This window comes from Amblyraja radiata, chromosome 2, assembly GCF_010909765.2.
Source record: "Amblyraja radiata isolate CabotCenter1 chromosome 2, sAmbRad1.1.pri, whole genome shotgun sequence".
Lineage (NCBI taxonomy): Eukaryota > Metazoa > Chordata > Chondrichthyes > Rajiformes > Rajidae > Amblyraja > Amblyraja radiata.
Genome location: NC_045957.1, coordinates 83,678,162 through 83,701,320, shown reverse-complemented (window position 1 = coordinate 83,701,320; position 23,159 = coordinate 83,678,162). Strand labels below are relative to the sequence as shown.

The window sequence follows — 23,159 nt, the reverse complement described above, 5'->3', positions numbered from 1 at the left end:
AGTTAGGGCTTTATTCTTTGGAGCGCAGAAGGTTAAGGGGGGACTTGATAGAGGTTTTTAAAATGATGAGAGGGATAGACAGAGTTGACGTGGAAAAGCTTTTCCCACTGAGAGTAGGGAAGTTTCAAACAAGGGGACATGACTTGAGAATTAAGGGACTGAAGTTTAGGGGTAACATGAGGGGGAACTTCTTTACTCAGAGAGTGGTAGCTGTGTGGAATGAGCTTCCAGTGAAGGTGGTGGAGGCAGGTTCGTTTTTATCATTTAAAAATAAATTGGATAGTTATATGGATGGGAAAGGAATGGAGGGTTATGGTCTGAGCGCAGGTATATGGGACTAGGGGAGATTATGTGTTCGGCACGGACTAGAAGGGTCGAGATGGCCTGTTTCCGTGCTGTAATTGTTATATGGTTATATGGTTATATAGGAGTAGGCCATTCGGCCCTTCGAGCCTGCATCGCCATTCAATATGATCATGGCTGATCATCCAACTCAGTATCCCGTACCTGCCTTCTCTCCATACCCTCTGATCCCCTTAGCCACAAGGGCCACATCTAACTCCCTCTTAAATATAGCCAATGAACTGGCCTCGACTACCCTCTGTGGCAGAGAGTTCCAGAGATTCACCACTCTCTGTGTGAAAAAAGTTCTTCTCATCTCGGTTTTAAAGGATTTCCCCCTTATCCTTAAACTGTGACCCCTTGTCCTGGACTTCCCCAACATCGGGAACAATCTTCCTGCATCTAGCCTGTCCAACCCCTTAAGAATTTTGTAAGTTTCTATAAGATCCCCCCTCAATCTCCTAAATTCTAGCGAGTATAAGCCGAGTCTATCCAGTCTTTCTTCATATGAAAGTCCTGATATCCCAGGAATCAGTCTGGTGAAGCTTCTCTGCACTCCCTCTATGGCAATAATGTCCTTCCTCAGATTTGGAGACCAAAACTGTACGCAATACTTCAGGTGTGGTCTCACCAAGACCCTGTACAACTGCAGTAGAACCTCCCTGCTCCTGTACTCAAATCCTTTTGCTATGAAAGCTAACATACCATTCGCTTTCTTCACTGCCTGCTGCACCTGCATGCCTACTTTCAATGACTGGTGTACAATGACACCCAGGCCTCGTTGCATCTCCCCTTTTCCTAATCGGCCACCATTTAGATAATAGTCTACTTTCCTGTTTTTGCCCCCAAAGTGGATAACCTCACATTTATCCACATTATACTGCATCTGCCAAACATTTGCCCACTTACCCAGCCTATCCAAGTCACCTTGCAGTCTCCTAGCATCCTCCTCACAGCTAACACTGCCCCCCAGCTTAGTGTCATCCGCAAACTTGGAGATGTTGCCTTCAATTCCCTCATCCAGATCATTAATATATATTGTAAATAGCTGGGGTCCCAGCACTGAGCCTTGCGGTACCCCACTAGTCACTGCCTGCCATTGTGAAAAGGACCCGTTTACTCCTACTCTTTGCTTCCTGTTTGCCAGCCAGTTCTCTATCCACATCACTACTGAACCCCCAATACCGTGTGCTTTAAGTTTGTATACTAATACTGAACCCCCAATACCGTGTGCTTTAAGTTTGTATACTAATCCTGGCTCATTTCTTTCCTTTAATTCCTGTTGACTATTTTGGGGCCTATGGTATATTACCAACAAAGAGATTATCGATTTATTTCTTATCTCAACTCAAAGCCGCATTGGATGATCATTCAGTAATGTAATCTTGCACTACTGTCATCAGTCAGAGTATTGAGTGTAGAAGTTCGGAGGCCATGTTGCAGTTGTATAAGATGTTGGTGAGGCTGCATTTAGAGTATTGTGTTCAGTTCTGGGCACCATGTCATAGGAAAGATGTTGTCAAGCTGGAAAGGGTACAGAGAAGATTTACGAGGATGTTGCCAAGACTAGAGGGTGTGACCTGTAGGGAGAGGTTGAGTAGGCTGGGATTCTATTCCTTGGAGCGCAGGAGAAAAAGGAGTGATCTTATAGAGGTATATAAAACCATGATAGGAATAGATTGGGTAGATGCACAGAGTTTCTTGCCCAGAGTCGGTGAATCGAGGACCAGAGGACATAGGTTTAAGGTGAAGGGGAAAAGATTTAATAAGAATCTGTGGGGTAGCTTTTTCACACAAAGGGTGGTGGGAGTATGGAACAAGCTGCCAGAGCGAGTAGTTGAAGCAGGGACTATCCCAAAGTTTAATGGATAGGACAGGTTTGGAGGGATATGGACCAAATGTGGGTAGGTGGGACTAGTGTAGCTGGGACACGTTGGCCGCTGTCGGTAAGTTGGGCTGAAAGGCCTGTTTCTACGCTGTATCACTCTCTGACTATGACTCCGGAGAGTGCTATGAAGCAAAGGGTCCAAGGCGTGCAGGTACATAGTTCATTGATAGTAGCATCACAGGTAGATAACGTGGTCAATAAGTCTTTCGGCAGTTTGACCTTAGTCAGTCAGGGTTTAGAGTATAGAACTTGGGATGTTATGTTACAGCTGTACAAGGTAATGGTGAGGCCAAATTTGGAGAACTTTGTCCAGTATTGATCACACTGCTCTGGGAAAGATGTTGTTAAGCTGGAAAAAGTGCAGGAAGATTTAGGATTTGAGCGCCTGAGCTATAGGGAGAGGTTGGGCAGGCTAGAACATATATGCTAGTTCAGCGTAAGAGGATTAGTGGTGATCTTTTAGAGGTGTATAAGACCATGAGGGGAATAGATAGGGTAGATTCATAGAGACTTTCATCTTCTAGAGTAGTAACATCAAGAATGAGACGACATAGGTTTAAGGTGAGAGGGGAATGATTTAATAGGAACCTGAGGGGCAACTTTTTCACAAAGAGAGTGGTGGGTATATGGAATGAGCTGCCAGAGGAGGTTTGAGGCAGAAACTATAACAACATTTAAAGGACATTTGGACAGGTACGTGGATAGAAAAGGTTTAGAGGGATATGGCCCAAATGTGGACAGGTGGGACCAGTGCAGATGGGGCACCTTGGTCGGCATGGATATGCTGGGCTGAAGGACTCTAAGACATCACTGCATTATTAATGCTAAACATTGGATCAATATTATTCTGATATTTCTCCGGGAAGAAATATATTCCTGGCAAGAGTTTACTTTACTGTAGAGTTACATTATGGGAATGGGCCCTTCAGCTTATCAAATTTATGCCAATAATTAAACACGAGGTAATTTACAGAGGCCAATTAACCTATAAACCCATACATCTTTGGGATGTGGGAGGAAACTGGAGCATCCAGAGGAAACCCATGCAGTCACACAGAGAACGTGCAGACTCCCCACAGACAGCTCCCGATGTCAGAATTGAGCCCAGGTCATTAGCTGTGAGGCAGCAGTTCTAACAGCTGCGCCATTGTGCTGATTTTAAAAAGAATAGTAAAAATAGTTCACAATATAAGAATAAAAGTGTAGTTCTTGACCTTGGACTCCACCAACTTAACCAAAATAGCAAATAGTTAATTCTGTGTCGTCTACTTACTTGGGCATGCCATATACATAAATAACTCCGACGAGCTCAAAGAAGGCTATGATCAAAAGAGGTATAGCGGATCCATATTTGTCAAAAATCGCCAGCCAGTAATTCCCAGATGCGGTGGTAAAAATAAGTGCAATCAAAAAGGACACCAGGCATACTATGGCTGAAGGAAACATATATTAAAAAATGAGTACATTATGGCAATATATTTTTCTTGTCAATTATCTGTGGAGCAGTTGGAAAAAAAGCTAAATCATTAAAGTGATTAATTTCAATGAGTGTTCTGTCAATTGCTGTAACCTCGAGAAGAACCCAGAAAAACAGGAAAACTGTGTCCCGTGACTGATTAGGAAAACTCCTGCAGATAATTGCCTCATAAGTACTATTACATTGGACAATCCCTTAGTATCTTCAACTCCAGGTGAAATGGGAATAGTAACCTAGCAGGTGCTGGGCGAAAGTAATGTTGGTATTAACTGGAATGTTGAACAAATGCAAGGAGTTGCACTTGGTCCCTGCCTATCCACTAACAAGCGGTGCATCGTAGCAAGCAACATATTTTAGTGTAAGTGAAATGTGTGTGCAGCGAAGGAAACCAAAGCAGCTTGCAGAATAGCTGCAAGGCCTCTGGAAAAGCTGAATTTATATATTATAACAACATTCTCTATTTTGCAAGGGGTCAGAATACCATTAACATTGATATTGGGTCATGGAAAGTTATTGTTGATTGGATTCAAATTTAGTTTGTTTATCTTCACACAAACAGTACATTGCAAAATACTTGACATCCAATAAATAGTTAATGGATGCAGATGAAGATCTCAAAATCCACAAATGTTTGAATACTATCTATGCTGACCATGCATCATTTTTTCCGGCTGTTCACTCTCCTTGCAAAGGATAATGTTGCACCAATGTTGCACCTGGCTACTGGAAATGACCCCTTAGTGTAGGTTGATGGCAAAAATAATCAAAAGAGTTGGTGTGGATAAGAAATGGTACAGAGAAATATGGGGGCGGTGTGGGGGGGGGGGGGGGGGGGGGAGCATAGGAGCGGTGGGACCAATGTGATTGCCTACATGAGCCCAATGGGCTAAATGGCCTCCTCCTGTATGATTATAGGTACAAGCAATAGCTGAGGAGTGAATACAGGCAACATTTCAAGCTCTTATTTGAGCACTGTAATGGTATTATTTACATTTGCTATAATAATTTAACATTTAATCTTATGATATCACCTTTTCTCAGTACTGTGCTGAAACGTCAGCCCCATAATGCACTTGTGTTTGTGATCAATTTCCCTCCTGGAATAAATAAAGTTCTATCGCATCGTGACTGAGACCAAGGTTAGAACAGAATGAACTCTTATTGGCACCACTGCTAAAGCTCTTGTAAGAGTTTAATTTACCTTTTCTTCGCTAAACCCTTTAAATATTACTTAATGACTTTCAATATTAGTGCTTTTATTACAAATCCTTCCAATCTCACCATGTTATGGTGGTAATGATCCTGACACTATCAGGAAATTAGATTTGTCATTTGATATAATGCTGTATCTGTGTAGTACTCTGCCTCTGTTGATTCCAATGGAGGTGCAGCAAAGAGTGCTAATCTTCAACAGTTAACATCTTATTCAGTACAAAGCCAGCCTCCCTTCTTGCAATGCTGCAATAGTCAAAGAATTGCTCAAGGTCAGTGGCCGCATACCTGTAATCATCTCTTTGGGAACATACTTTGGAAACACCTTCAGATCCAACAAGGAAGCAAGAATGCCCTCCATGATGCCAAACATTGATGACAGACCCAGAGTGAAGAGCATGATGAAGAACAGGACAGCCCATACCTGAGGGGCAGGCATTCTGATAATGGCTTCAGTGAAAGCAAGGAATGCCAGTCCAGTACCTGAGGCACCCTGAGCAAGAGAGAATGAAATAGAAATGTTATTAAACATTTGGCCTTTTCAAAGAAAATTGAACAAAAATAAATGTTGACATAACCAATACATTACCTGAACCCCAACATGCGTCAAATGAAGTTTAAAATGAATGCCTAATCAACCATATATTTTTTAAATGAATGGAAACTGAATTATTTCCCTGCATTTATATTACTTCTTATTAGATAGTATTATTCTTTTGAATTGACACTTTAACCTCTAAACATTTTTTCCTTTATGTTATGCACTTGTACTGTATCTGAGATACTTATTTACAATGTATACAAGTGCATATATGTATAGTGATCAGGGGCCGCGGAATGTTTTTGAAAGTGGGGGGGCTGAGCGATCACTGATCACCGGCCTCGGGGGTACCCGGTGAGGGAGCGGAGCAACCGAGCGAGGGGGAGGGTGGCACAATTAATATTTGTTGTTGTTGATCGACCTCCAAAAACTGGGCGATAATACAGGCCATCCCCAACTCAAAAAGTGGGGAGATATATCCCCCATCCCCCCCCCCCCTCTCTCTCCCTCCCTCCCTCTCAGGGCCGACTCTCTCTCTCTCGCTCTCTCTCTGGCTCTCTCTCTCGGGGCTGATGCTCTCTCTCGGGGCCCACCCTCCCTCCCTTCCACTCGACGGCCAATCACAGCGCTTCGTTCACCGCCCCATATCTCCACTATGAACAGCGCTGTGATTGGCCGTTGAGTGGAGGGGAGGGAGGGTTTTGGGGGGCAGTCGGTTTCCGTCCCGCTGGTCGTGGTTTTGCCGCACTCACTGTGCGCTTGTTCTGAGATTCTGGATGTCGGAGGTCCTCAGAAAAATACGCCTGCGGGTCGGATAATTTTGGGTTATGAAGCATGTCTCACCAAAATGTTGGAGGGGCTGAAGCCCCCCCGGTTCCCCGGTTCCGCGGCCCATGGTGGTACTTGTACTGAACTGTACACAAAAATGAATTACACTCTAACCCGGTCAATGAGACAAAGAGAGTACTATACAACCTACACCGTAATGTTATTGTATTACTGAGCTCACAGAACTGGACAAAATTCCAACTTTCGTAATTCGGAATTCGGAAGTAGGCTTGGTCGCCAATGTAAAAAGACAACAGAATACTATCATTAAATTGGTTGAGGTCACATTAAATAGAGAACGAGCGGACATGGGTTGTCTTTGTTGAATAGTATCATAGGATCTTTCCAGAGAGCAATTTTAACTTCATTCAGAATATTTCAATAGACAATAGGTGCAGGAGTAGGTAATTAGGCCCTTCGAGCCAGAACCGCCATTCACTGTGATCATGGCTGATCATCCACAATCAGTACCCCGCTCCTGCCTTCTCCTCATATTTCTTGACTCTGCTATCTTTAAGAGCTCTATCTAACTCTCTCTCTGAATTGGCCATATCAATTAAATGCCCATGAACCAATGGCCTTCTCTCTATCTCCTAACATCTTGCCTGATGTGTAAACTGAAATATTAAGTGGAATTTCAACTTTTTCTCATTTATTCTTTGCCTCTTGTTTACTGCAATCCCCAAAATCAAAGTTTTAAATCCTCTATTTTAAATGACTGATATCATACACTTTCTTCGTGTGTCAGGAGCATTTCTACCAAATAGCACTTTTTATTTTACTGTGAAACCATATGCACAGCCAAGGTCCTCGAGATATAAAGCATAATAATGTTGGAAATCAATTGATCAGTCATGATAACATATGAATTGGCAATTGCCCATGATTCATGTTACTACCTTAATATTGAAACAGTTGCATTGTTATTTCCCGTTCCTTAACATAGAAACATAGAAACATAGAAATTAGGTGCAGGAGTAGGCCATTCGGCCCTTCGAGCCTGCACCGCCATTCAATATGATCATGGCTGATCATCCAACTCAGTATCCCGTACCTGCCTTCTCTCCATACCCTCTGATCCCCTTAGCCACAAGGGCCACGTCCATTTCCCCCTTATCCTTAAGCTGTGACCCCTTGTCCTGGACTTCCCCAACATCGGGAGCAATCTTCCTGCATCTAGCCTGTCCAACCCCTTAAGAATTTTGTAAGTTTCTATAAGATCCCCTCTCAATCTCCTAAATTCTAGAGAGTATAAACCAAGTCTATCCAGTCTTTCTTCATAAGATAGTCCTGACATCCCAGGAATCAGTCTGGTGAACCTTCTCTGCACTCCCTCTATGGCAATAATGTCCTTCCTCAGATTTGGAGACCAAAACTGTACGCAATACTCCAGGTGTGGTCTCACCAAGACCCTGTACAACTGCAGTAGAACCTCCCTGCTCCTATACTCAAATCCTTTTGCTATGAAAGCTAACATACCATTCACTTTCTTCACTGCCTGCTGCACCTGCATGCCCACTTTCAATGACTGGTGTACCATGACACCCAGGTCTCGCTGCATCTCCCCTTTTCCTAGTCGGCCACCAACTGTTTATGTATTTTTAATTAGTTTGATTGCAAAAATGTATTGTGTTCTTGCTTTGTATAGTACTGGTTTTGGTTCTGAATTAAGTGAAATATTTGTGAAGGGCAGTTGTGAAGGATAGTAACAGGAAGAATTAGAGCACATTCTCAGTTGTTCTGTGGGTGGAAATCTCTTGCACTTCGCACTATATATAGTTTTAGAGATATAGCATGGACATATACCCTTTAGCCCACTGTCCACACCAACCATTGATCACTTATTCACACTGGTTCTGTGTGATCACATTTCCCCATCCATTCCCTATACACAAGTGCCATTTTTGTTTACAGAGGCCAATTAACCTACGATCTAATTAACAAATGAATTTAAATATATAAATATATAGCCCCACTCTCAAGTTCTGCACTGGGATGCTATTTGCATGTCACATGACCCATCATCGTGATTTTCAAGACACTCACTGGCCATTTACTGCTCTGAGTTGATTGGACTGAGGTTGTTGGCTAACAGATTGTGAACGATTCTCATAATGATTCTGAAATCTGTTTAAATCGAAATACCTGATTCAGAAAGTTCTGTAGGTCACAATTCTTCAAACTGAGAGACAGGATTTGTTCATCATGGGTAGCATTCAGATCATTTAACCAATTAATATAATTTTCTCTTGTAATATTTCCATCTTGTATATCAAATTCATTTGATATAAGTAATATATTGCTGTTGAGAGAAATTTTATGTAAATACAAACCATATAAATGATACTTTCCGACTTTGGAAAAAAAGAGTCCACAATCCCTTTCTCACATTTGTTTACAAGCATGCAATGCCATGAAATAAAAGACATCTTATCGGATATTATCCGATTACATACAACAGTGAGCAGAAGGGCTCATTGTGGCTAGAATACGGGAGAAATATCCAGAATTTGTGTATATTTCAATGCTGTTAAGAGGTACTGTATCTTGGTTCCCTGTCGACTTACCCTCATAATTCCCCTGCCTCTGTCTATGCCACAATGCCTATGCTACTGCTAACCTCAGGTCTTGCATGGGATCCGTATCTTGGACTTCTGATCTCCTCTTTATCATTAACGCCTGGGCATGAGATCAACCCTTTCCTGCTCATTCATCTTTGAATCCCTCTAAAAAAAAAGACAAAGTGCTCAAGTAACTCAACGGGTCGGTCAGCATCTCCGGGGAATATGGATAGGTGACAATTTGGTTTTGGGCCCCTTACGTTTCCTCACTAGTTGCCAGTGACTCTTTTCAATGCCAGATTACATTGCATCCTCTCAAGCATCACTCCTTTGCTGTGCAGAACCAATCCTTCTTGTTGTAACGAACAGCACTTCCAGCTTCTTTCGCATCTCCATCACCCTCGTAGCATTGTGGCCAACCTCATTCATGATCAATTCTTCCAAATCAATCTTTCACCACATATAGAGTTAAATATATCTGACTCCTGCACAAATCACTTCTTTCATACCTATTCCAAAGTTGCTGCCTGCCACGTATTTTTATTCTTCGCTCTTCCTCATTCGGTTAGTCCGTTATAGTACCTTGGCTTTTTGCAGTCGAATCCTCCACCATTGTGCTGTTTCTCACTTCTCTTTGTATTTGTTGTTATACAGTGTATTTATCACTACGATATGTCTACTGTTTATTCTGTGAACTTTGTGTGAACAAGGAATTTTGTTGCACCTTACTGTACATGACAATAAAATAATTTGAATCGGAATCAGAGCCTCTTAAAAAAAACTCTAAACCAGTGGAACCTAAAATATCACACGATTGGCTGTGGAAATTATGTGGCTCATTAGAGATGCACAGCAACATTTATTAGCATGTATTAAATTATTTAATGGTGCACATCCAAGGTTTTGATGTAGTATATTTTTGATTATATTGCCATTGATTAGAATGGAGAGTAGCATGGAGAACGTCACTTACTGGTTTAAGCAATCTCTATACCCCATAGTTGCTTTAAATCCAAGTATGGCGAAGATGGGGATGGAGGCAAAGATAGAAGTAAAGCTGTTAATAACAGCCACTGACACAGCATCCACCTCACAGTCATTCCTTAGGAACAGAAGAGCGTTTTGTTAAATGGGTATCAGGCAGATAATTTATACCAGCCAGGGATAACTAAAACTATTAGAAAGATAAGCTGGTATGTGTCAAGTTTATTTATCTAACATTCAATTCAGTAAATCTCATTATATTGGACCATGGAGCGGGATATGGTGTCCATTCTTGCTGATTGTCCACTATAACCAAGTAAGGGATTATCATTGTATAATTAGTAGGAACACTAATTGCTAGAACTACAGTTACTGGTTAATACACAAAAGAACACAAAGTGCTGGAGTAACCCAATGTGTTAGGCAGCATCTCTGGAGAACATGGCAGAGGGCCTGGCCTACATGAAGGTGGAGTTGGATTAAAGAAAATCCCAAACCATTTTATACCTCTATGAAAACAAAAGGGTATCCAAGGAGATGGTAGGATTGCTCATGAATAAAAGAAGAAAATTGTGCTTGGAGTCTGGGGTGTAGATGAGGCACCAAATGAGTACTTTGTATTTATTTTCTCCAAGGACAAGGTGGCGGAGGATAGTGAGATCGGTGTGGAAAATACCAATATGCAAGGGCAGTTTGAGATTATGAAGGAAGAGATGTTGGGGCTCTCAAAGGGCATAATGATGAATAAGCCCCAAGACTAGATGCGATTTATTCCGGTTCTTTTTTTAAAATATATTTTTATTAGAAGCATGTAATCAAATAATAGTAAGCGACAATTTAATTACAGATTTCTTACATAGCTTCAGTATTTTTATTATTTTTTAAAAAGTGGTGAAAAAGATGAGAGAAAGTAATAGAGAGAGAAGAAGAAGAGAGAAAAAGGGAGGCGCAGAAGGGAACTACCAATGACAAGATTATGGAGATACTGTAGATCCGGGAAATGTTGAGTGTAACTATTCATCCAGTCCCAAACAGGTTTCAACACTGATTCTGTGTTAAACCAATTTACCTTTTCAAATATTCAATAAATGGAGACCATATTCTAACAAAAAATTGTGATTTGTCAATTAAGACAAGTCTTTTTTCCAAGTGCAAGGTCTCAGTCATTTCCGTAATCCACATTTTAATTGTGGAGGCTGCTGGTTTTCCCAAAATTTTAGTATTAATTTTTTCGCTGTTATTAGACTGTAATCAAGAAATTGTCTCTGACTTGTCGTAAAGTTTGTGCTATGTTCTGATAATCCTAATATTACTAATTTTGGCTCTGGGTCCAGTTGGATATTGATAACTTCAGAAATAATTTTTAAAATGTCCACCCAGAAATTTTGAATTTTTATGCAAGTTACAAAGGTATGCATTAAGTTGGCTTCTTGAAATTGACATCTATCACAGAGAGGGGAAATATTTGGAAAAATCCTATTTAATTTTGCCTTCGAATAATGTAGTCTGTATAATATTTTGAATTGTATCAAGGAGTGTCTAGCATTTAACGAACAGTGATTTATATATTGTAAACTCTCATCCCATGTGTCTTTTATTATGGGTTGAGCCAACTCGTCCTCCCATGCTTGTCTGTATGATTCTGAAGACGGAACCTCAGTATCTAAAAGGATATTATGAATATAAGATATTAACTTATTTGTGTTGGGATGTCTATTCAAACATTCATCAAGGGTTTCTGGACCCCTAAATCTATAGTCTTGCCTGTGTAGTTTTACATAGTCTCTAAGTTACAGATATCTAAAAAAATTATTAGCGTGTAACTCGTATTTCTGCAGTAGTTCCTGAAATGAGAGAAAAAATGCCATTTTGGTAAAGGTCTCCCACCGTTTTAATTCCATGGGTTTTCCATTGGACAAATCCTCTATCTAAAACAAACGGTTTAAAAGAAGGGTTATTTGCAATCGGGAGAGAAAGCGCTAAATTACCCAATTTTAGAGTGGGTTTTAATTGTTTCCACATACGTATCGCACTATGTATAATCGGATTTCCTCCGGATGTTTTTTTATTCAAATTAATCGGAGCTAAAAGAATCGAGCCTATTTCAAAAAGTAAGCAGTCCTCCTTCTCCATCTTTAGCCAGTCTGTTCTGGTTCTTGAGAGAAGCAAGAGAGGGGATTGCAGCAGCCTTGACAAAGATCTTTTTGTCTTATCTAGCCACAGGGGAGGTCCTGGAGGACTGGAGAATTTTTAGAACTTTGCATAAGGCAGCATTTGGAGTATTGCATGCAGTTTTGGTCACCCCTTTGTAGGAAAGATGTGAAGGCTTTGGAGAGTGTGTAGAGGAATTTACCAGAATACTGCCAGGATTAGAGGGCTTCAGCCACAAGGAGCCATTGAATGTACTTGGAATGTACCTGGAACATAGGAGGTTTAGGGAAGACATGAGAAGTATATACAATTATGAAAGGCATAGATAGAGTAGATCCTTTTCCCAGGATGGAAATATCAAATACGAGAGGGCACAGCTTTGTGAAAGGGACAAAGTTTAATGTAGATGTGGGAGGCATGTTTTTTTTTACACAAAGCATGGTGATTGCCTGGAAAGTACTGCCGGTGATGATGGTTGAGGCAGATACGATAGTGGCATTTAAGAGGCCTTTGGTTAGACATATGGATATGTTTCTGATTGTTCTGGACTTGTGAACGCTATTACAGAAACTAACATTCTTACTTCAGTGAGTTATAGCTGGACAATGCAATTAGTCCTCCATTACCCAAAGACAATGAGAAAAAGATCTGGGTCGCAGCATCTAACCACACTCTCGGTTGGCTCAACACAGTCAACTGAAATAAAATGAGAGAACAAATGCATTTATTAGAAACAATGACTTGTTTTACTAGCTTCAATTTTAACTGTGATTGTCTTTGCTAATAGCTGAGTGGCTGTAGAAACTCAACACCATACATGAAAGTCATCCAACCAAGGTGCCAAGAAATGTCCAATATGTCCGATATGAAATGTATATTTTTTTCACTGTAAAAATTTGATCCTTTTTCTAAATTTAGAGAGCTGAGTCACAGGTTGCCAGAGCCACGATCTGTAATCTCCACCCTACATAACTGGAGACACCCTACATAACATCTTTGGAGACACCATATCTTAAGACAGCGTATAGCTTTCTGGTCTACTTATCTAAGGAAGGATATAGTCTAGATGCAGTACAGTTAAGATTCCCTGGATTGATTCCCAGGATGTTTGATGATTGCACAGGACTTCTGGTACTCTCTGAAGTTTAGAAGAATGAGAGAAAAATTGAAACATGAAGTGGGGGAAGGAATCCAGTTGAGTGTATATATGACCGTGGCCTCGAGATGAGTTGGAATTTTTTTTCTCTTGGAAGTCATAAATCTGTGGAATTTTTCACCCCAGACATCGGTGGAAACTGTGACATTAAGTATATTCAAGGCAGTGGTAGGTACAGGGTTCAGGCAAGGGTCGGTAAAGTGGAACTGCGTCAAAAGATCAGATCAGACATGGCAGAGGAGGCTAATGAACGGAATAGCCAGCTCCTGCTCCTAGGTTTTAAGTTTTTTCATTCCTGAGATCACTGAATCTTGAGCAGCAAAAGTTGCGCAGTCTATCAGCACAATACAATTAACATTTGACTCCACCTCTGGGTTTCCTATTGGTGTCATTACAATTCTAAGAAGCTTCCTCTTATTTTGGCACATTGGTATTTTATATATTTGGACTGTAAAGATACGTACCAAGCTTAAATTTTGTTTTCAAAAAGACTTGCGTCCAAGTCGTATAAGCGAGGCAGCAGCTCTACCAGCTGCGCTACTGTGCCGTCCTAAACCCAAAATGTAATCAATCTAAATCAAACTAAATCAGTGTCACAGTCACTGTTCAAGATTACCCGATTGATTTTACAGCTCTTTTAGAACTTTTCATTCTTCCCTCTTCATTCAGTGCCTTGTTCCACTACTCCACTCCTCCGCCATCCTTACTGAATTGGTCAGAGTTTGATTGCCCCTTCTACTTGATGAATGACTACCAACATTTCCTTTCATACAAAGTCTGACTAAAGAAAGTGCACTAGGTTTAATCAATAATAATGGATGACCTCGGCTCCAGAAGCAATGCAATTGTCAGTGTTATATGAATAATCAACACTTATGCTTCTATTGAATTGATGACTCAGAAGCAAATTGTTTGGCTAACAGGGTAGTGCTGATGCTTATTTGGTTGCTGAATTCATTCTTACATCCATCCCTTTCATCTCTATTCCTTTCCCTGGTGTAGATATCAAGCTTCCTCTTCAGCGTATCAATGTTATGTGTGGGGTGGAAGATTGCAACCTTCACGTGGTCCGCCCTGTTTCGACAAATGCAATCAACCCGACGTGCACAATCTAATAAGATCAAATAGAACAAGTTGTCCTACAACTTTAGTCTGTGCACGCCATACTCAAGAAGAAGAAGAATGTTATCTGCTTTCTGACTTTTTAATTAAATATAAATTTCTACCGAATTTGTTCCCACTAGAAAAGAAGCACTATTCATATGATTTATTAACTTGTCGCAAATGATTAACAAATTCAAAACTATGAAGTTAAAAATTCTTCCCGGTCAATACTGCCCAGGCAGAGTAGACAGCAGCTCATTGTATGTTGTTTGGGATAAATTTCAATGAGTGTTCTGTCAATTGCTGTAACCTCGAGAAGAACCCAGAAAAACAGGAAAACTGTGTTCCGTGACTGATTAGGAAAACTCCTGCAGATAATTGCCTCATAAGCACTATTACATTGGACAATCCCTTAGTATCTTCAACTCCAGGTGAAATGGGAATAGTAACCTAGCAGGTGCTGGGCGAAAGTAATGTTGGTATTAGCTGGAATGTTGAACAAATGCAAGGAGTTGCACTTGGTCCCTGCCTATCCACTAACAAGCGGTGCATCGTTGCAAGCAACATATTTTAATGTAAGTGAAATGTGTGTGCAGCGAAGGAAACCAAAGCAGCTTGCAGAATAGCTGCAAGGCCTCTGGAAAAGCTGAATTTATATATTATAACAACATTCTCTATTTTGCAAGGGGTCAGAATACCATTAACATTGATATTGGGTCATGGAAAGTTATTGTAGATTGGATTCAAATTTAGTTTGTTTATCTTCACACAAACAGTACATTGCAAAATACTTGACATCCAATAAATAGTTAATGGATGCAGATGAAGATCTCAAAATCCACAAATGTTTGAATACTATCTATGCTGACCATGCATCATTTTTTTCGGCTGTTCACTCTCCTTGCAAAGGATAATGTTGCACCAATGTTGCACCTGGCTACTGGAAATGACCCCTTAGTGTAGGTTGATGGCAAAAATAATCAAAAGAGTTGGTGTGAATAAGAAATGGTACAGAGAAATATGGGGGCGGTGTGGGGGAGGGGGGGGGGGGGGCAAGCATAGGAGCGGTGGGACCAATGTGATTGCCTACATGAGCCCAATGGGCTAAATGGCCTCCTCCTGTATGATTATAGGTACAAGCAATACCTGAGGAGTGAATACAGGCAACATTTCAAGCTCTTATTTGAGCATTGTAATGGGATTATTTACATTTGCTATAATAATTTAACATTTAATCTTATGATATCACCTTTTCTCAGTACTGTGCTGAAACGCCAGCCCCATAATGCACTTGTGTTTGTGATCAATTTCCCTCCTGGAATAAATAAAGTTCTATCGCATCGTGACTGAGACCAAGGTTAGAACAGAATGAACTCTTATTGGCACCACTGCTAAAGCTCTTGTAAGAGTTTAATTTACCTTTTCTTCGCTAAACCCTTTAAATATTACTTAATGACTTTCAATATTAGTGCTTTTATTACAAATCCTTCCAATCTCACCATGTTATGGTGATAATGATCCTGACACTATCAGGAAATTAGATTTGTCATTTGATATAATGCTGTATCTGTGTAGTACTCTGCCTCTGTTGATTCCAATGGAGGTGCAGCAAAGAGTGCTAATCTTCAACAGTTAACATCTTATTCAGTACAAAGCCAGCCTCCCTTCTTGCAATGCTGCAATAGTCAAAGAATTGCTCAAGGCCAGTGGCCGCATACCTGTAATCATCTCTTTAGGAACATACTTTGGAAACACCTTCAGATCCAACAAGGAAGCAAGAATGCCCTCCATGATGCCAAACATTGATGACAGACCCAGAGTGAAGAGCATGATGAAGAACAGGACAGCCCATACCTGAGGGGCAGGCATTCTGATAATGGCTTCAGTGAAAGCAAGGAATGCCAGTCCAGTACCTGAGGCACCCTGAGCAAGAGAGAATGAAATAGAAATGTTATTAAACATTTGCCCTTTTCAAAGAAAATTGAACAAAAATAAATGTTGACATAACCAATACATTACCTGAACCCCAACATGCATCAAATGAAGTTTAAAATGAATGCCTAATCAACCATATATTTTTTAAATGAATGGAAACTGAATTATTTCCCTGCATTTATATTACTTCTTATTGGATAGTATTATTCTTTTGAATTGACACTTTAACCTCTAAACATTTTTTCCTTTATGTTATGCACTTGTACTGTATCTGAGAAACTTATTTAGAATGTATACAAGTGCATATATGTATAGTGATCAGGGGCCGCGGAATGTTTTTGAAAGTGGGGGGGCTGAGCGATCACTGATCACCAGCCTCGGGGTTTACCCGGTGAGGGAGCGGAGCGACCGAGCGAGGGGGAGGGTGGCACAATTAATATTTGTTGTTGTTGATCGACCTCCAAAAACTGGGCGATAATACAGGCCATCCCCAACTCAAAAAGTGGGGAGATATATCCCCCATCCTCCCCCCCCCCCCTCTCTCTCCCTCCCTCCCTCTCAGGGCCGACTCTCTCTCTCTCGCTCTCTCTCTGGCTCTCTCTCTCGGGGCTGATGCTCTCTCTCGGGGCCCACCCTCCCTCCCTTCCACTCGACGGCCAATCACAGCGCTTGTTCTGAGATTCTGGATGTCGGAGGTCCTCAGAAAAATACGCCTGCGGGTCGGATAATTTTGGGTTATGAAGCAAGTCTCACCAAAATGTTGGAGGGGCTGAAGCCCCCCCGGTTCCCCGGTTCCGCGGCCCATGGTGGTACTTGTACTGAACTGTACACAAAAATGAATTACACTCTAACCCGGTCAATGAGACAAAGAGAGTACTATACAACCTACACCGTAATGTTATTGTTTTACTGAGCTCACAGAACTGGACAAAATTCCAACTTTCGTAATTCGTAATTCGGAAGTAGGCTTGGTCGCCAATGTAAAAAGACAACAGAATACTTTAATGAAATTGGTTGAGGTCACATTAAATAGAGAACGAGCGGACATGGGTTGTCTTTGTTGAATAGTATCATAGGATCTTTCCAGAGAGCAATTTTAACTTCATTCAGAATATTTCAATAGATAATAGGTGTAGGAGTAGGTCATTCGGCCCTTCGAGCCAGAACCGCCATTCACTGTGATCATGGCTGATCATCCACAATCAGTACCCCGCTCCTGCCTTCTCCCCATATCCCTTGACTCTGCTATCTTTAAGAGCTCTATCTAACTCTCTCTCTGAATTGCCCATATCAATTAAATGCCCATGAACCAATGGCCTTCTCTCTATCTTCTAACATTCTTGCCTGATGTGTAAACTGAAATATTAAGTGGAATTTCAACTTTTTCTCATTTATTCTTTGCCTCTTGTTTACTGCAATCCCCAAAATCAAAGTTTTAAATCCTCTATTTTAAATGACTGATATCATACACTTTCTTCGTGTGTCAGGAGCATTTCTACCAAATAGCACTTTTTATTTTACTGTGAAACCATATGCACAGCCAAGGTCCTCGAGATATAAAGCATAATAATGTTGGAAATCAATTGATCAGTCATGATAACATATGAATTGGCAATTGCCCATGATTCATGTTACTATCTTAATATTGAAACAGTTGCATTGTTATTTCCCGTTCCTTAACTGTTTATGTCTTTTTAATTAGTTTGATTGCAAAAATGTATTGTGTTCTTGCTTTGTATAGCTCTGGTTTTGGTTCTGAATTAAGTGAAATATTTGTGAAGGGCAGTTGTGAAGGATAGTAACAGGAAGAAATAGAGCACATTCTCAGTTGTTCTGTGGGTGGAAATCTCTTGCACTTCGCACTATATATAGTTTTAGAGATATAGCATGGACATATACCCTTTAGCCCACTGTCCACACCAACCATTGATCACTTATTCACACTGGTTCTGTGTGATCACATTTCCCCATCCATTCCCTATACACGTGCCATTTTTGTTTACAGAGGCCAATTAACCTACGATCTAATTAACAAATGAATTTAAATATATAAATATATAGCCCCACTCTCAAGTTCTGCACTGGGATGCTATTTGCATGTCACATGACCCATCATCGTGATTTTCAAGACACTCATTGGCCACTTACTGCTCTGAGTTGATTGGACTGAGGTTGTTGGCTAACAGATTGTGAACGATTCTCATAATGATTCTGAAATCTGTTTAAATCGAAATACCTGATTCAGAAAGTTCTGTAGGTCACAACTCTTCAAACTGAGAGACAGGATTTGTTCATCATGGGTAGCATTCAGATCATTTAACCAATTAATATAATTTTCTCTTGTAATATTTCCATCTTGTATATCAAATTCATTTGATATAAGTAATATATTGCTGTTGAGAGAAATTTTATGTAAGTACAAACCATATAAATGATACTTTCAGACTTTGGAAAAAAAGAGTCCACAATCCCTTTCTCACATTTGTTTACAAGCATGCAATGCCATGAAATAAAAGACATCTTATCGGATATTATCCGATTACATACAACAGTGAGCAGAAGGGCTCATTGTGGCTAGAATACGGGAGAAATACCCAGAATTTGTGTATATTTCATTGCTGTTAAGAGGTACTGTATCTTGGTTCCCTGTCGACTTACCCTCATAATTCCCCTGCCTCTGTCTATGCCACAATGCCTATGCTACTGCTAACCTCAGGTCTTGCATGGGATCCGTATCTTGGACTTCTGATCTCCTCTTTATCATTAACGCCCGGGCATGAGATCAACCCTTTCCTGCTCATTCATCTTTGAATCCCTCTAAAAAAAAAGACAAAGTGCTCAAGTAACTCAACGGATCGGTCAGCATCTCCGGGGAATATGGATAGGTGACAATTTGGTTTTGGGCCCTTTACGTTTCCTCACTAGTTGCCAGTGACTCTTTTCAATGCCAGATTACATTGCATCCTCTCAAGCATCACTCCTTTGCTGTGCAGAACCAATCCTTCTTGTTGTAACGAACAGCACTTCCAGCTTCTTTCGCATCTCCATCACCCTCGTAGCATTGTGGCCAACCTCATTCATGATCAATTCTTCCAAATCAATCTTTCACCACATATATAGTTAAATATATCTGACTCCTGCACAAATCACTTCTTTCACACCTATTCCAAAGTTGCTGCCTGCCACGTATTTTTATTCTTCGCTCTTCCTCATTCGGTTAGTCCGTTATAGTACTTTGGCTTTTTGCAGTCGAATCCTCCACCATTGTGCTGTTTTTCACTTCTCTTTGTATTTATTGTTATACAGTGTATTTATCACTACGATATGTCTACTGTTTATTCTGTGAACTTTGTGTGAACAAGGAATTTTGTTGCACCTTACTGTACATGACAATAAAATAATTTGAATCGGAATCAGAGCCTCTTAAAAAAAACTCTAAACCAGTGGAACCTAAAATATCACACGATTGGCTGTGGAAATTATGTGGCTCCTTAGAGGTGCACAGCAACATTTATTAGCATGTATTAAATTATTTAATGGTGCACATCCAAGGTTTTGATGTAGTATATTTTTGATTATATTGCCATTGATTAGAATGGAGAGTAGCATGGAGAACGTCACTTACTGGTTTAAGCAATCTCTATACCCCATAGTTGCTTTAAATCCAAGTATGGCGAAGATGGGGATGGAGGCAAAGATAGAAGTAAAGCTGTTAATAACAGCTACTGACACAGCATCCACCTCACAGTCATTCCTTAGGAACAGAAGAGCGTTTTGTTAAATGGGTATCAGGCAGATAATTTATACCAGCCAGGGATAACTAAAACTATTAGAAAGATAAGCTGGTATGTGTCAAGTATATTTATCTAACATTCAATTCAGTAAATCTCATTATATTGGACCATGGAGCAGGATATGGTGTCCATTCTTGCTGATTGTCCACTATAACCAAGTAAGGGATTATCATTGTATAATTAGTAGGAACACTAATTGCTAGAACTACAGTTACTGGTTAATACACAAAAGAACACAAAGTGCTGGAGTAACCCAATGTGTTAGGCAGCATCTCTGGAGAACATGGCAGAGGGCCTGGCCTACATGAAGGTGGAGTTGGATTAAAGAAAATCCCAAACCATTTTATACCTCTATGAAAACAAAAGGGTATCCAAGGAGATGGTAGGATTGCTCATGAATAAAAGAAGAAAATTGTGCTTGGAGTCTGGGGTGTAGATGAGGCACCAAATGAGTACTTTGTATTTATTTTCTCCAAGGCCAAGGTGGCGGAGGATAGTGAGATCGGTGTGGAAAATACCAATATGCAAGGGCAGTTTGAGATTATGAAGGAAGAGATGTTGGGGCTCTCAAAGGGCATAATGATGAATAAGCCCCAAGACTAGATGCGATTTATTCCGGTTCTTTTTTTAAAATATATTTTTATTAGAAGTATGTAATCAAATAATAGTAAGCGACAATTTAATTACAGATTTCTTACATAGCTTCAGTATTTTTTTTATTTTTTTAAAAGTGGAGAAAAAGTTGAGAGAAAGTAATAGAGAGAGAAGAAGAAGAGAGAAAAATGGAGGTGTAGAAGGAAACTACCAATGACAAGATTATGGAGATACTGTAGATCCGGGAAATGTTGAGTGTAACTATTCATCCAGTCCCAAACAGGTTTCAACCCTGATTCTGTGTTAAACCAATTTACCTTTTCAAATATTCAATAAATGGAGACCATATTCTAACAAAAAATTGTGATTTGTCAATTAAGACAAGTCTTTTTTCCAAGTGCAAGGTCTCAGTCATTTCCGTAATCCACATTTTAATTGTGGAGGCTGCTGGTTTTCCCAAAATTTTAGTATTAATTTTTTCGCTGTTATTAGACTGTAATCAAGAAATTGTCTCTGACTTGTCGTAAAGTTTGTGCTATGTTCTGATAATCTTAATATTACTAATTTTGGCTCTGGGTCCAGTTGGATATTGATAACTTCAGAAATAATTTTAAAAATGTCCACCCAGTAATTTTGAATTTTTATGCAAGTTACAAAGGTATGCATTAAGTTGGCTTCTTGAAATTGACATCTATCACAGAAAGGGGAAATATTTGGAAAAATCCTATTTAATTTTGCCTTCGAATAATGTAGTCTGTATAATATTTTGAATTGTATCAAGGAGTGTCTAGCATTTAACGAACAGTGATTTATATATTGTAAACTCTCATCTCATGTGTCTTTTATTATGGGTTGAACCAACTCGTCCCCCCATGCTCGTCTGTATGATTCTGAAGGCGGAACCTCAGTATCTAAAAGGATATTATAAATATAAGATATTAACTTATTTGTGTTGGGATGTCTATTCAAACATTCATCAAGGGTTTCTGGACCCCTAAATCTATAGTCTTGCGTGTGTAGTTTTACATAGTCTCTAAGTTACAGATATCTAAAAAAATTATTAGCGTGTAACTCGTATTTCTGCTGTAGTTCCTGAAATGAGAGAAAAAATGCCATTTTGGTAAAGGTCTCCCACCGTTTTAATTGCATGGGGTTTCCATTGGACAAATCCTCTATCTAAAACAAACGGTTTAAAAGAAGGGTTATTTGCAATCGGGAGAGAAAGCGCTAAATTACCCAATTTTAGAGTGGGTTTTAATTGTTTCCACATACGTATCGCACTATGTATAATTGGATTTCCTCCGGATGTTTTTTTATTCAAATTAATCGGAGCTAAAAGAATCGAGCCTATTTCAAAAAGTAAGCAGTCCTCCTTCTCCATCTTTAGCCAGTCTGTTCTGGTTCTTGAGAGAAGCAAGAGAGGGGATTGCAGCAGCCTGACAAAGATCTTTTTGTCTTATCTAGCCACAGGGGAGGTCCTGGAGGACTGGAGAATTTTTAGAACTTTGCATAAGGCAGCATTTGGAGTATTGCATGCAGTTTTGGTCACCCCTTTGTAGGAAAGATGTGAAGGCTTTGGAGAGTGTGTAGAGGAATTTACCAGAATACTGCCAGGATCAGAGGGCTTCAGCCACAAGGATCAGTTGAATGTACTTGGATTGTTTTCTCTGGAACATAGGAGGTTTAGGGAAGACATGAGAAGTATATACAATTATGAAAGACATAGATAGAGTAGATCCTTTTCCCAGGATGGAAATATCAAATACGAGAGGGCACAGCTTTGTGAAAGGGACAAAGTTTAATGTAGATGTGGGAGGCATGTTTTTTTTTACACAAAGCATGGTGATTGCCTGGAAAGTACTGCCGGTGATGATGGTTGAGGCAGATACGATAGTGGCATTTAAGAGACCTTTGGTTAGACATATGGATATGTTTCTGATTGTTCTGGACTTGTGAACGCTGTTACAGAAACTAACATTCTTACTTCAGTGAGTTATAGCTGGACAATGCAATTAGTCCTCCATTACCCAAAGACAATGAGAAAAAGATCTGGGTCGCAGCATCTAACCACACTCTCGGTTGGCTCAACACAGTCAACTGAAATAAAATGAGAGAACAAATGCATTTATTAGAAACAATGACTTGTTTTACTAGCTTCAATTTTAACTGTGATTGTCTTTGCTAATAGCTGAGTGGCTGTAGAAACTCAACACCATACATGAAAGTCATCCAACCAAGGTGCCAAGAAATGTCCAATATGTCCGATATGAAATGTATATTTTTTTCACTGTAAAAATTTGATCCTTTTTCTAAATTTAGAGAGCTGAGTCACAGGTTGCCAGAGCCACGATCTGTAATCTCCACCCTACATAACTGGAGACACCCTACATAACATCTTTGGAGACACCATATCTTAAGACAGCGTATAGCTTTCTGGTCTACTTATCTAAGGAAGGATATAGTCTAGATGCAGTACAGTGAAGATTCCCTGGATTGATTCCCAGGATGTTTGATGATTGCACAGGACTTCTGGTACTCTCTGAAGTTTAGAAGAATGAGAGAAAAATTGAAACATGAAGTGGGGGAAGGAAT

At 40.0% G+C, this 23,159-nt stretch overlaps 1 protein-coding gene across 1 annotated transcript in view; it reads right to left on the bottom strand.

Annotated features, from left to right (window-relative positions):
* The window catches only part of LOC116985144 (sodium-dependent neutral amino acid transporter B(0)AT3-like), a 52,067-nt gene that overhangs the window by 7,525 nt on the left and 21,383 nt on the right, over window positions 1-23,159 (bottom strand). Inside the window, exons 6-10 of the mRNA XM_033039640.1 lie at window positions 22,552-22,664; window positions 19,805-19,933; window positions 8,434-8,590; window positions 5,208-5,412; window positions 3,504-3,663 (exon numbers count right to left, since the gene is read on the bottom strand). Of these exons, the coding sequence (XP_032895531.1) occupies window positions 3,504-3,663; window positions 5,208-5,412; window positions 8,434-8,590; window positions 19,805-19,933; window positions 22,552-22,664 (764 nt within the window). The remainder of the gene's footprint in view (window positions 1-3,503; window positions 3,664-5,207; window positions 5,413-8,433; window positions 8,591-19,804; window positions 19,934-22,551; window positions 22,665-23,159) is intronic.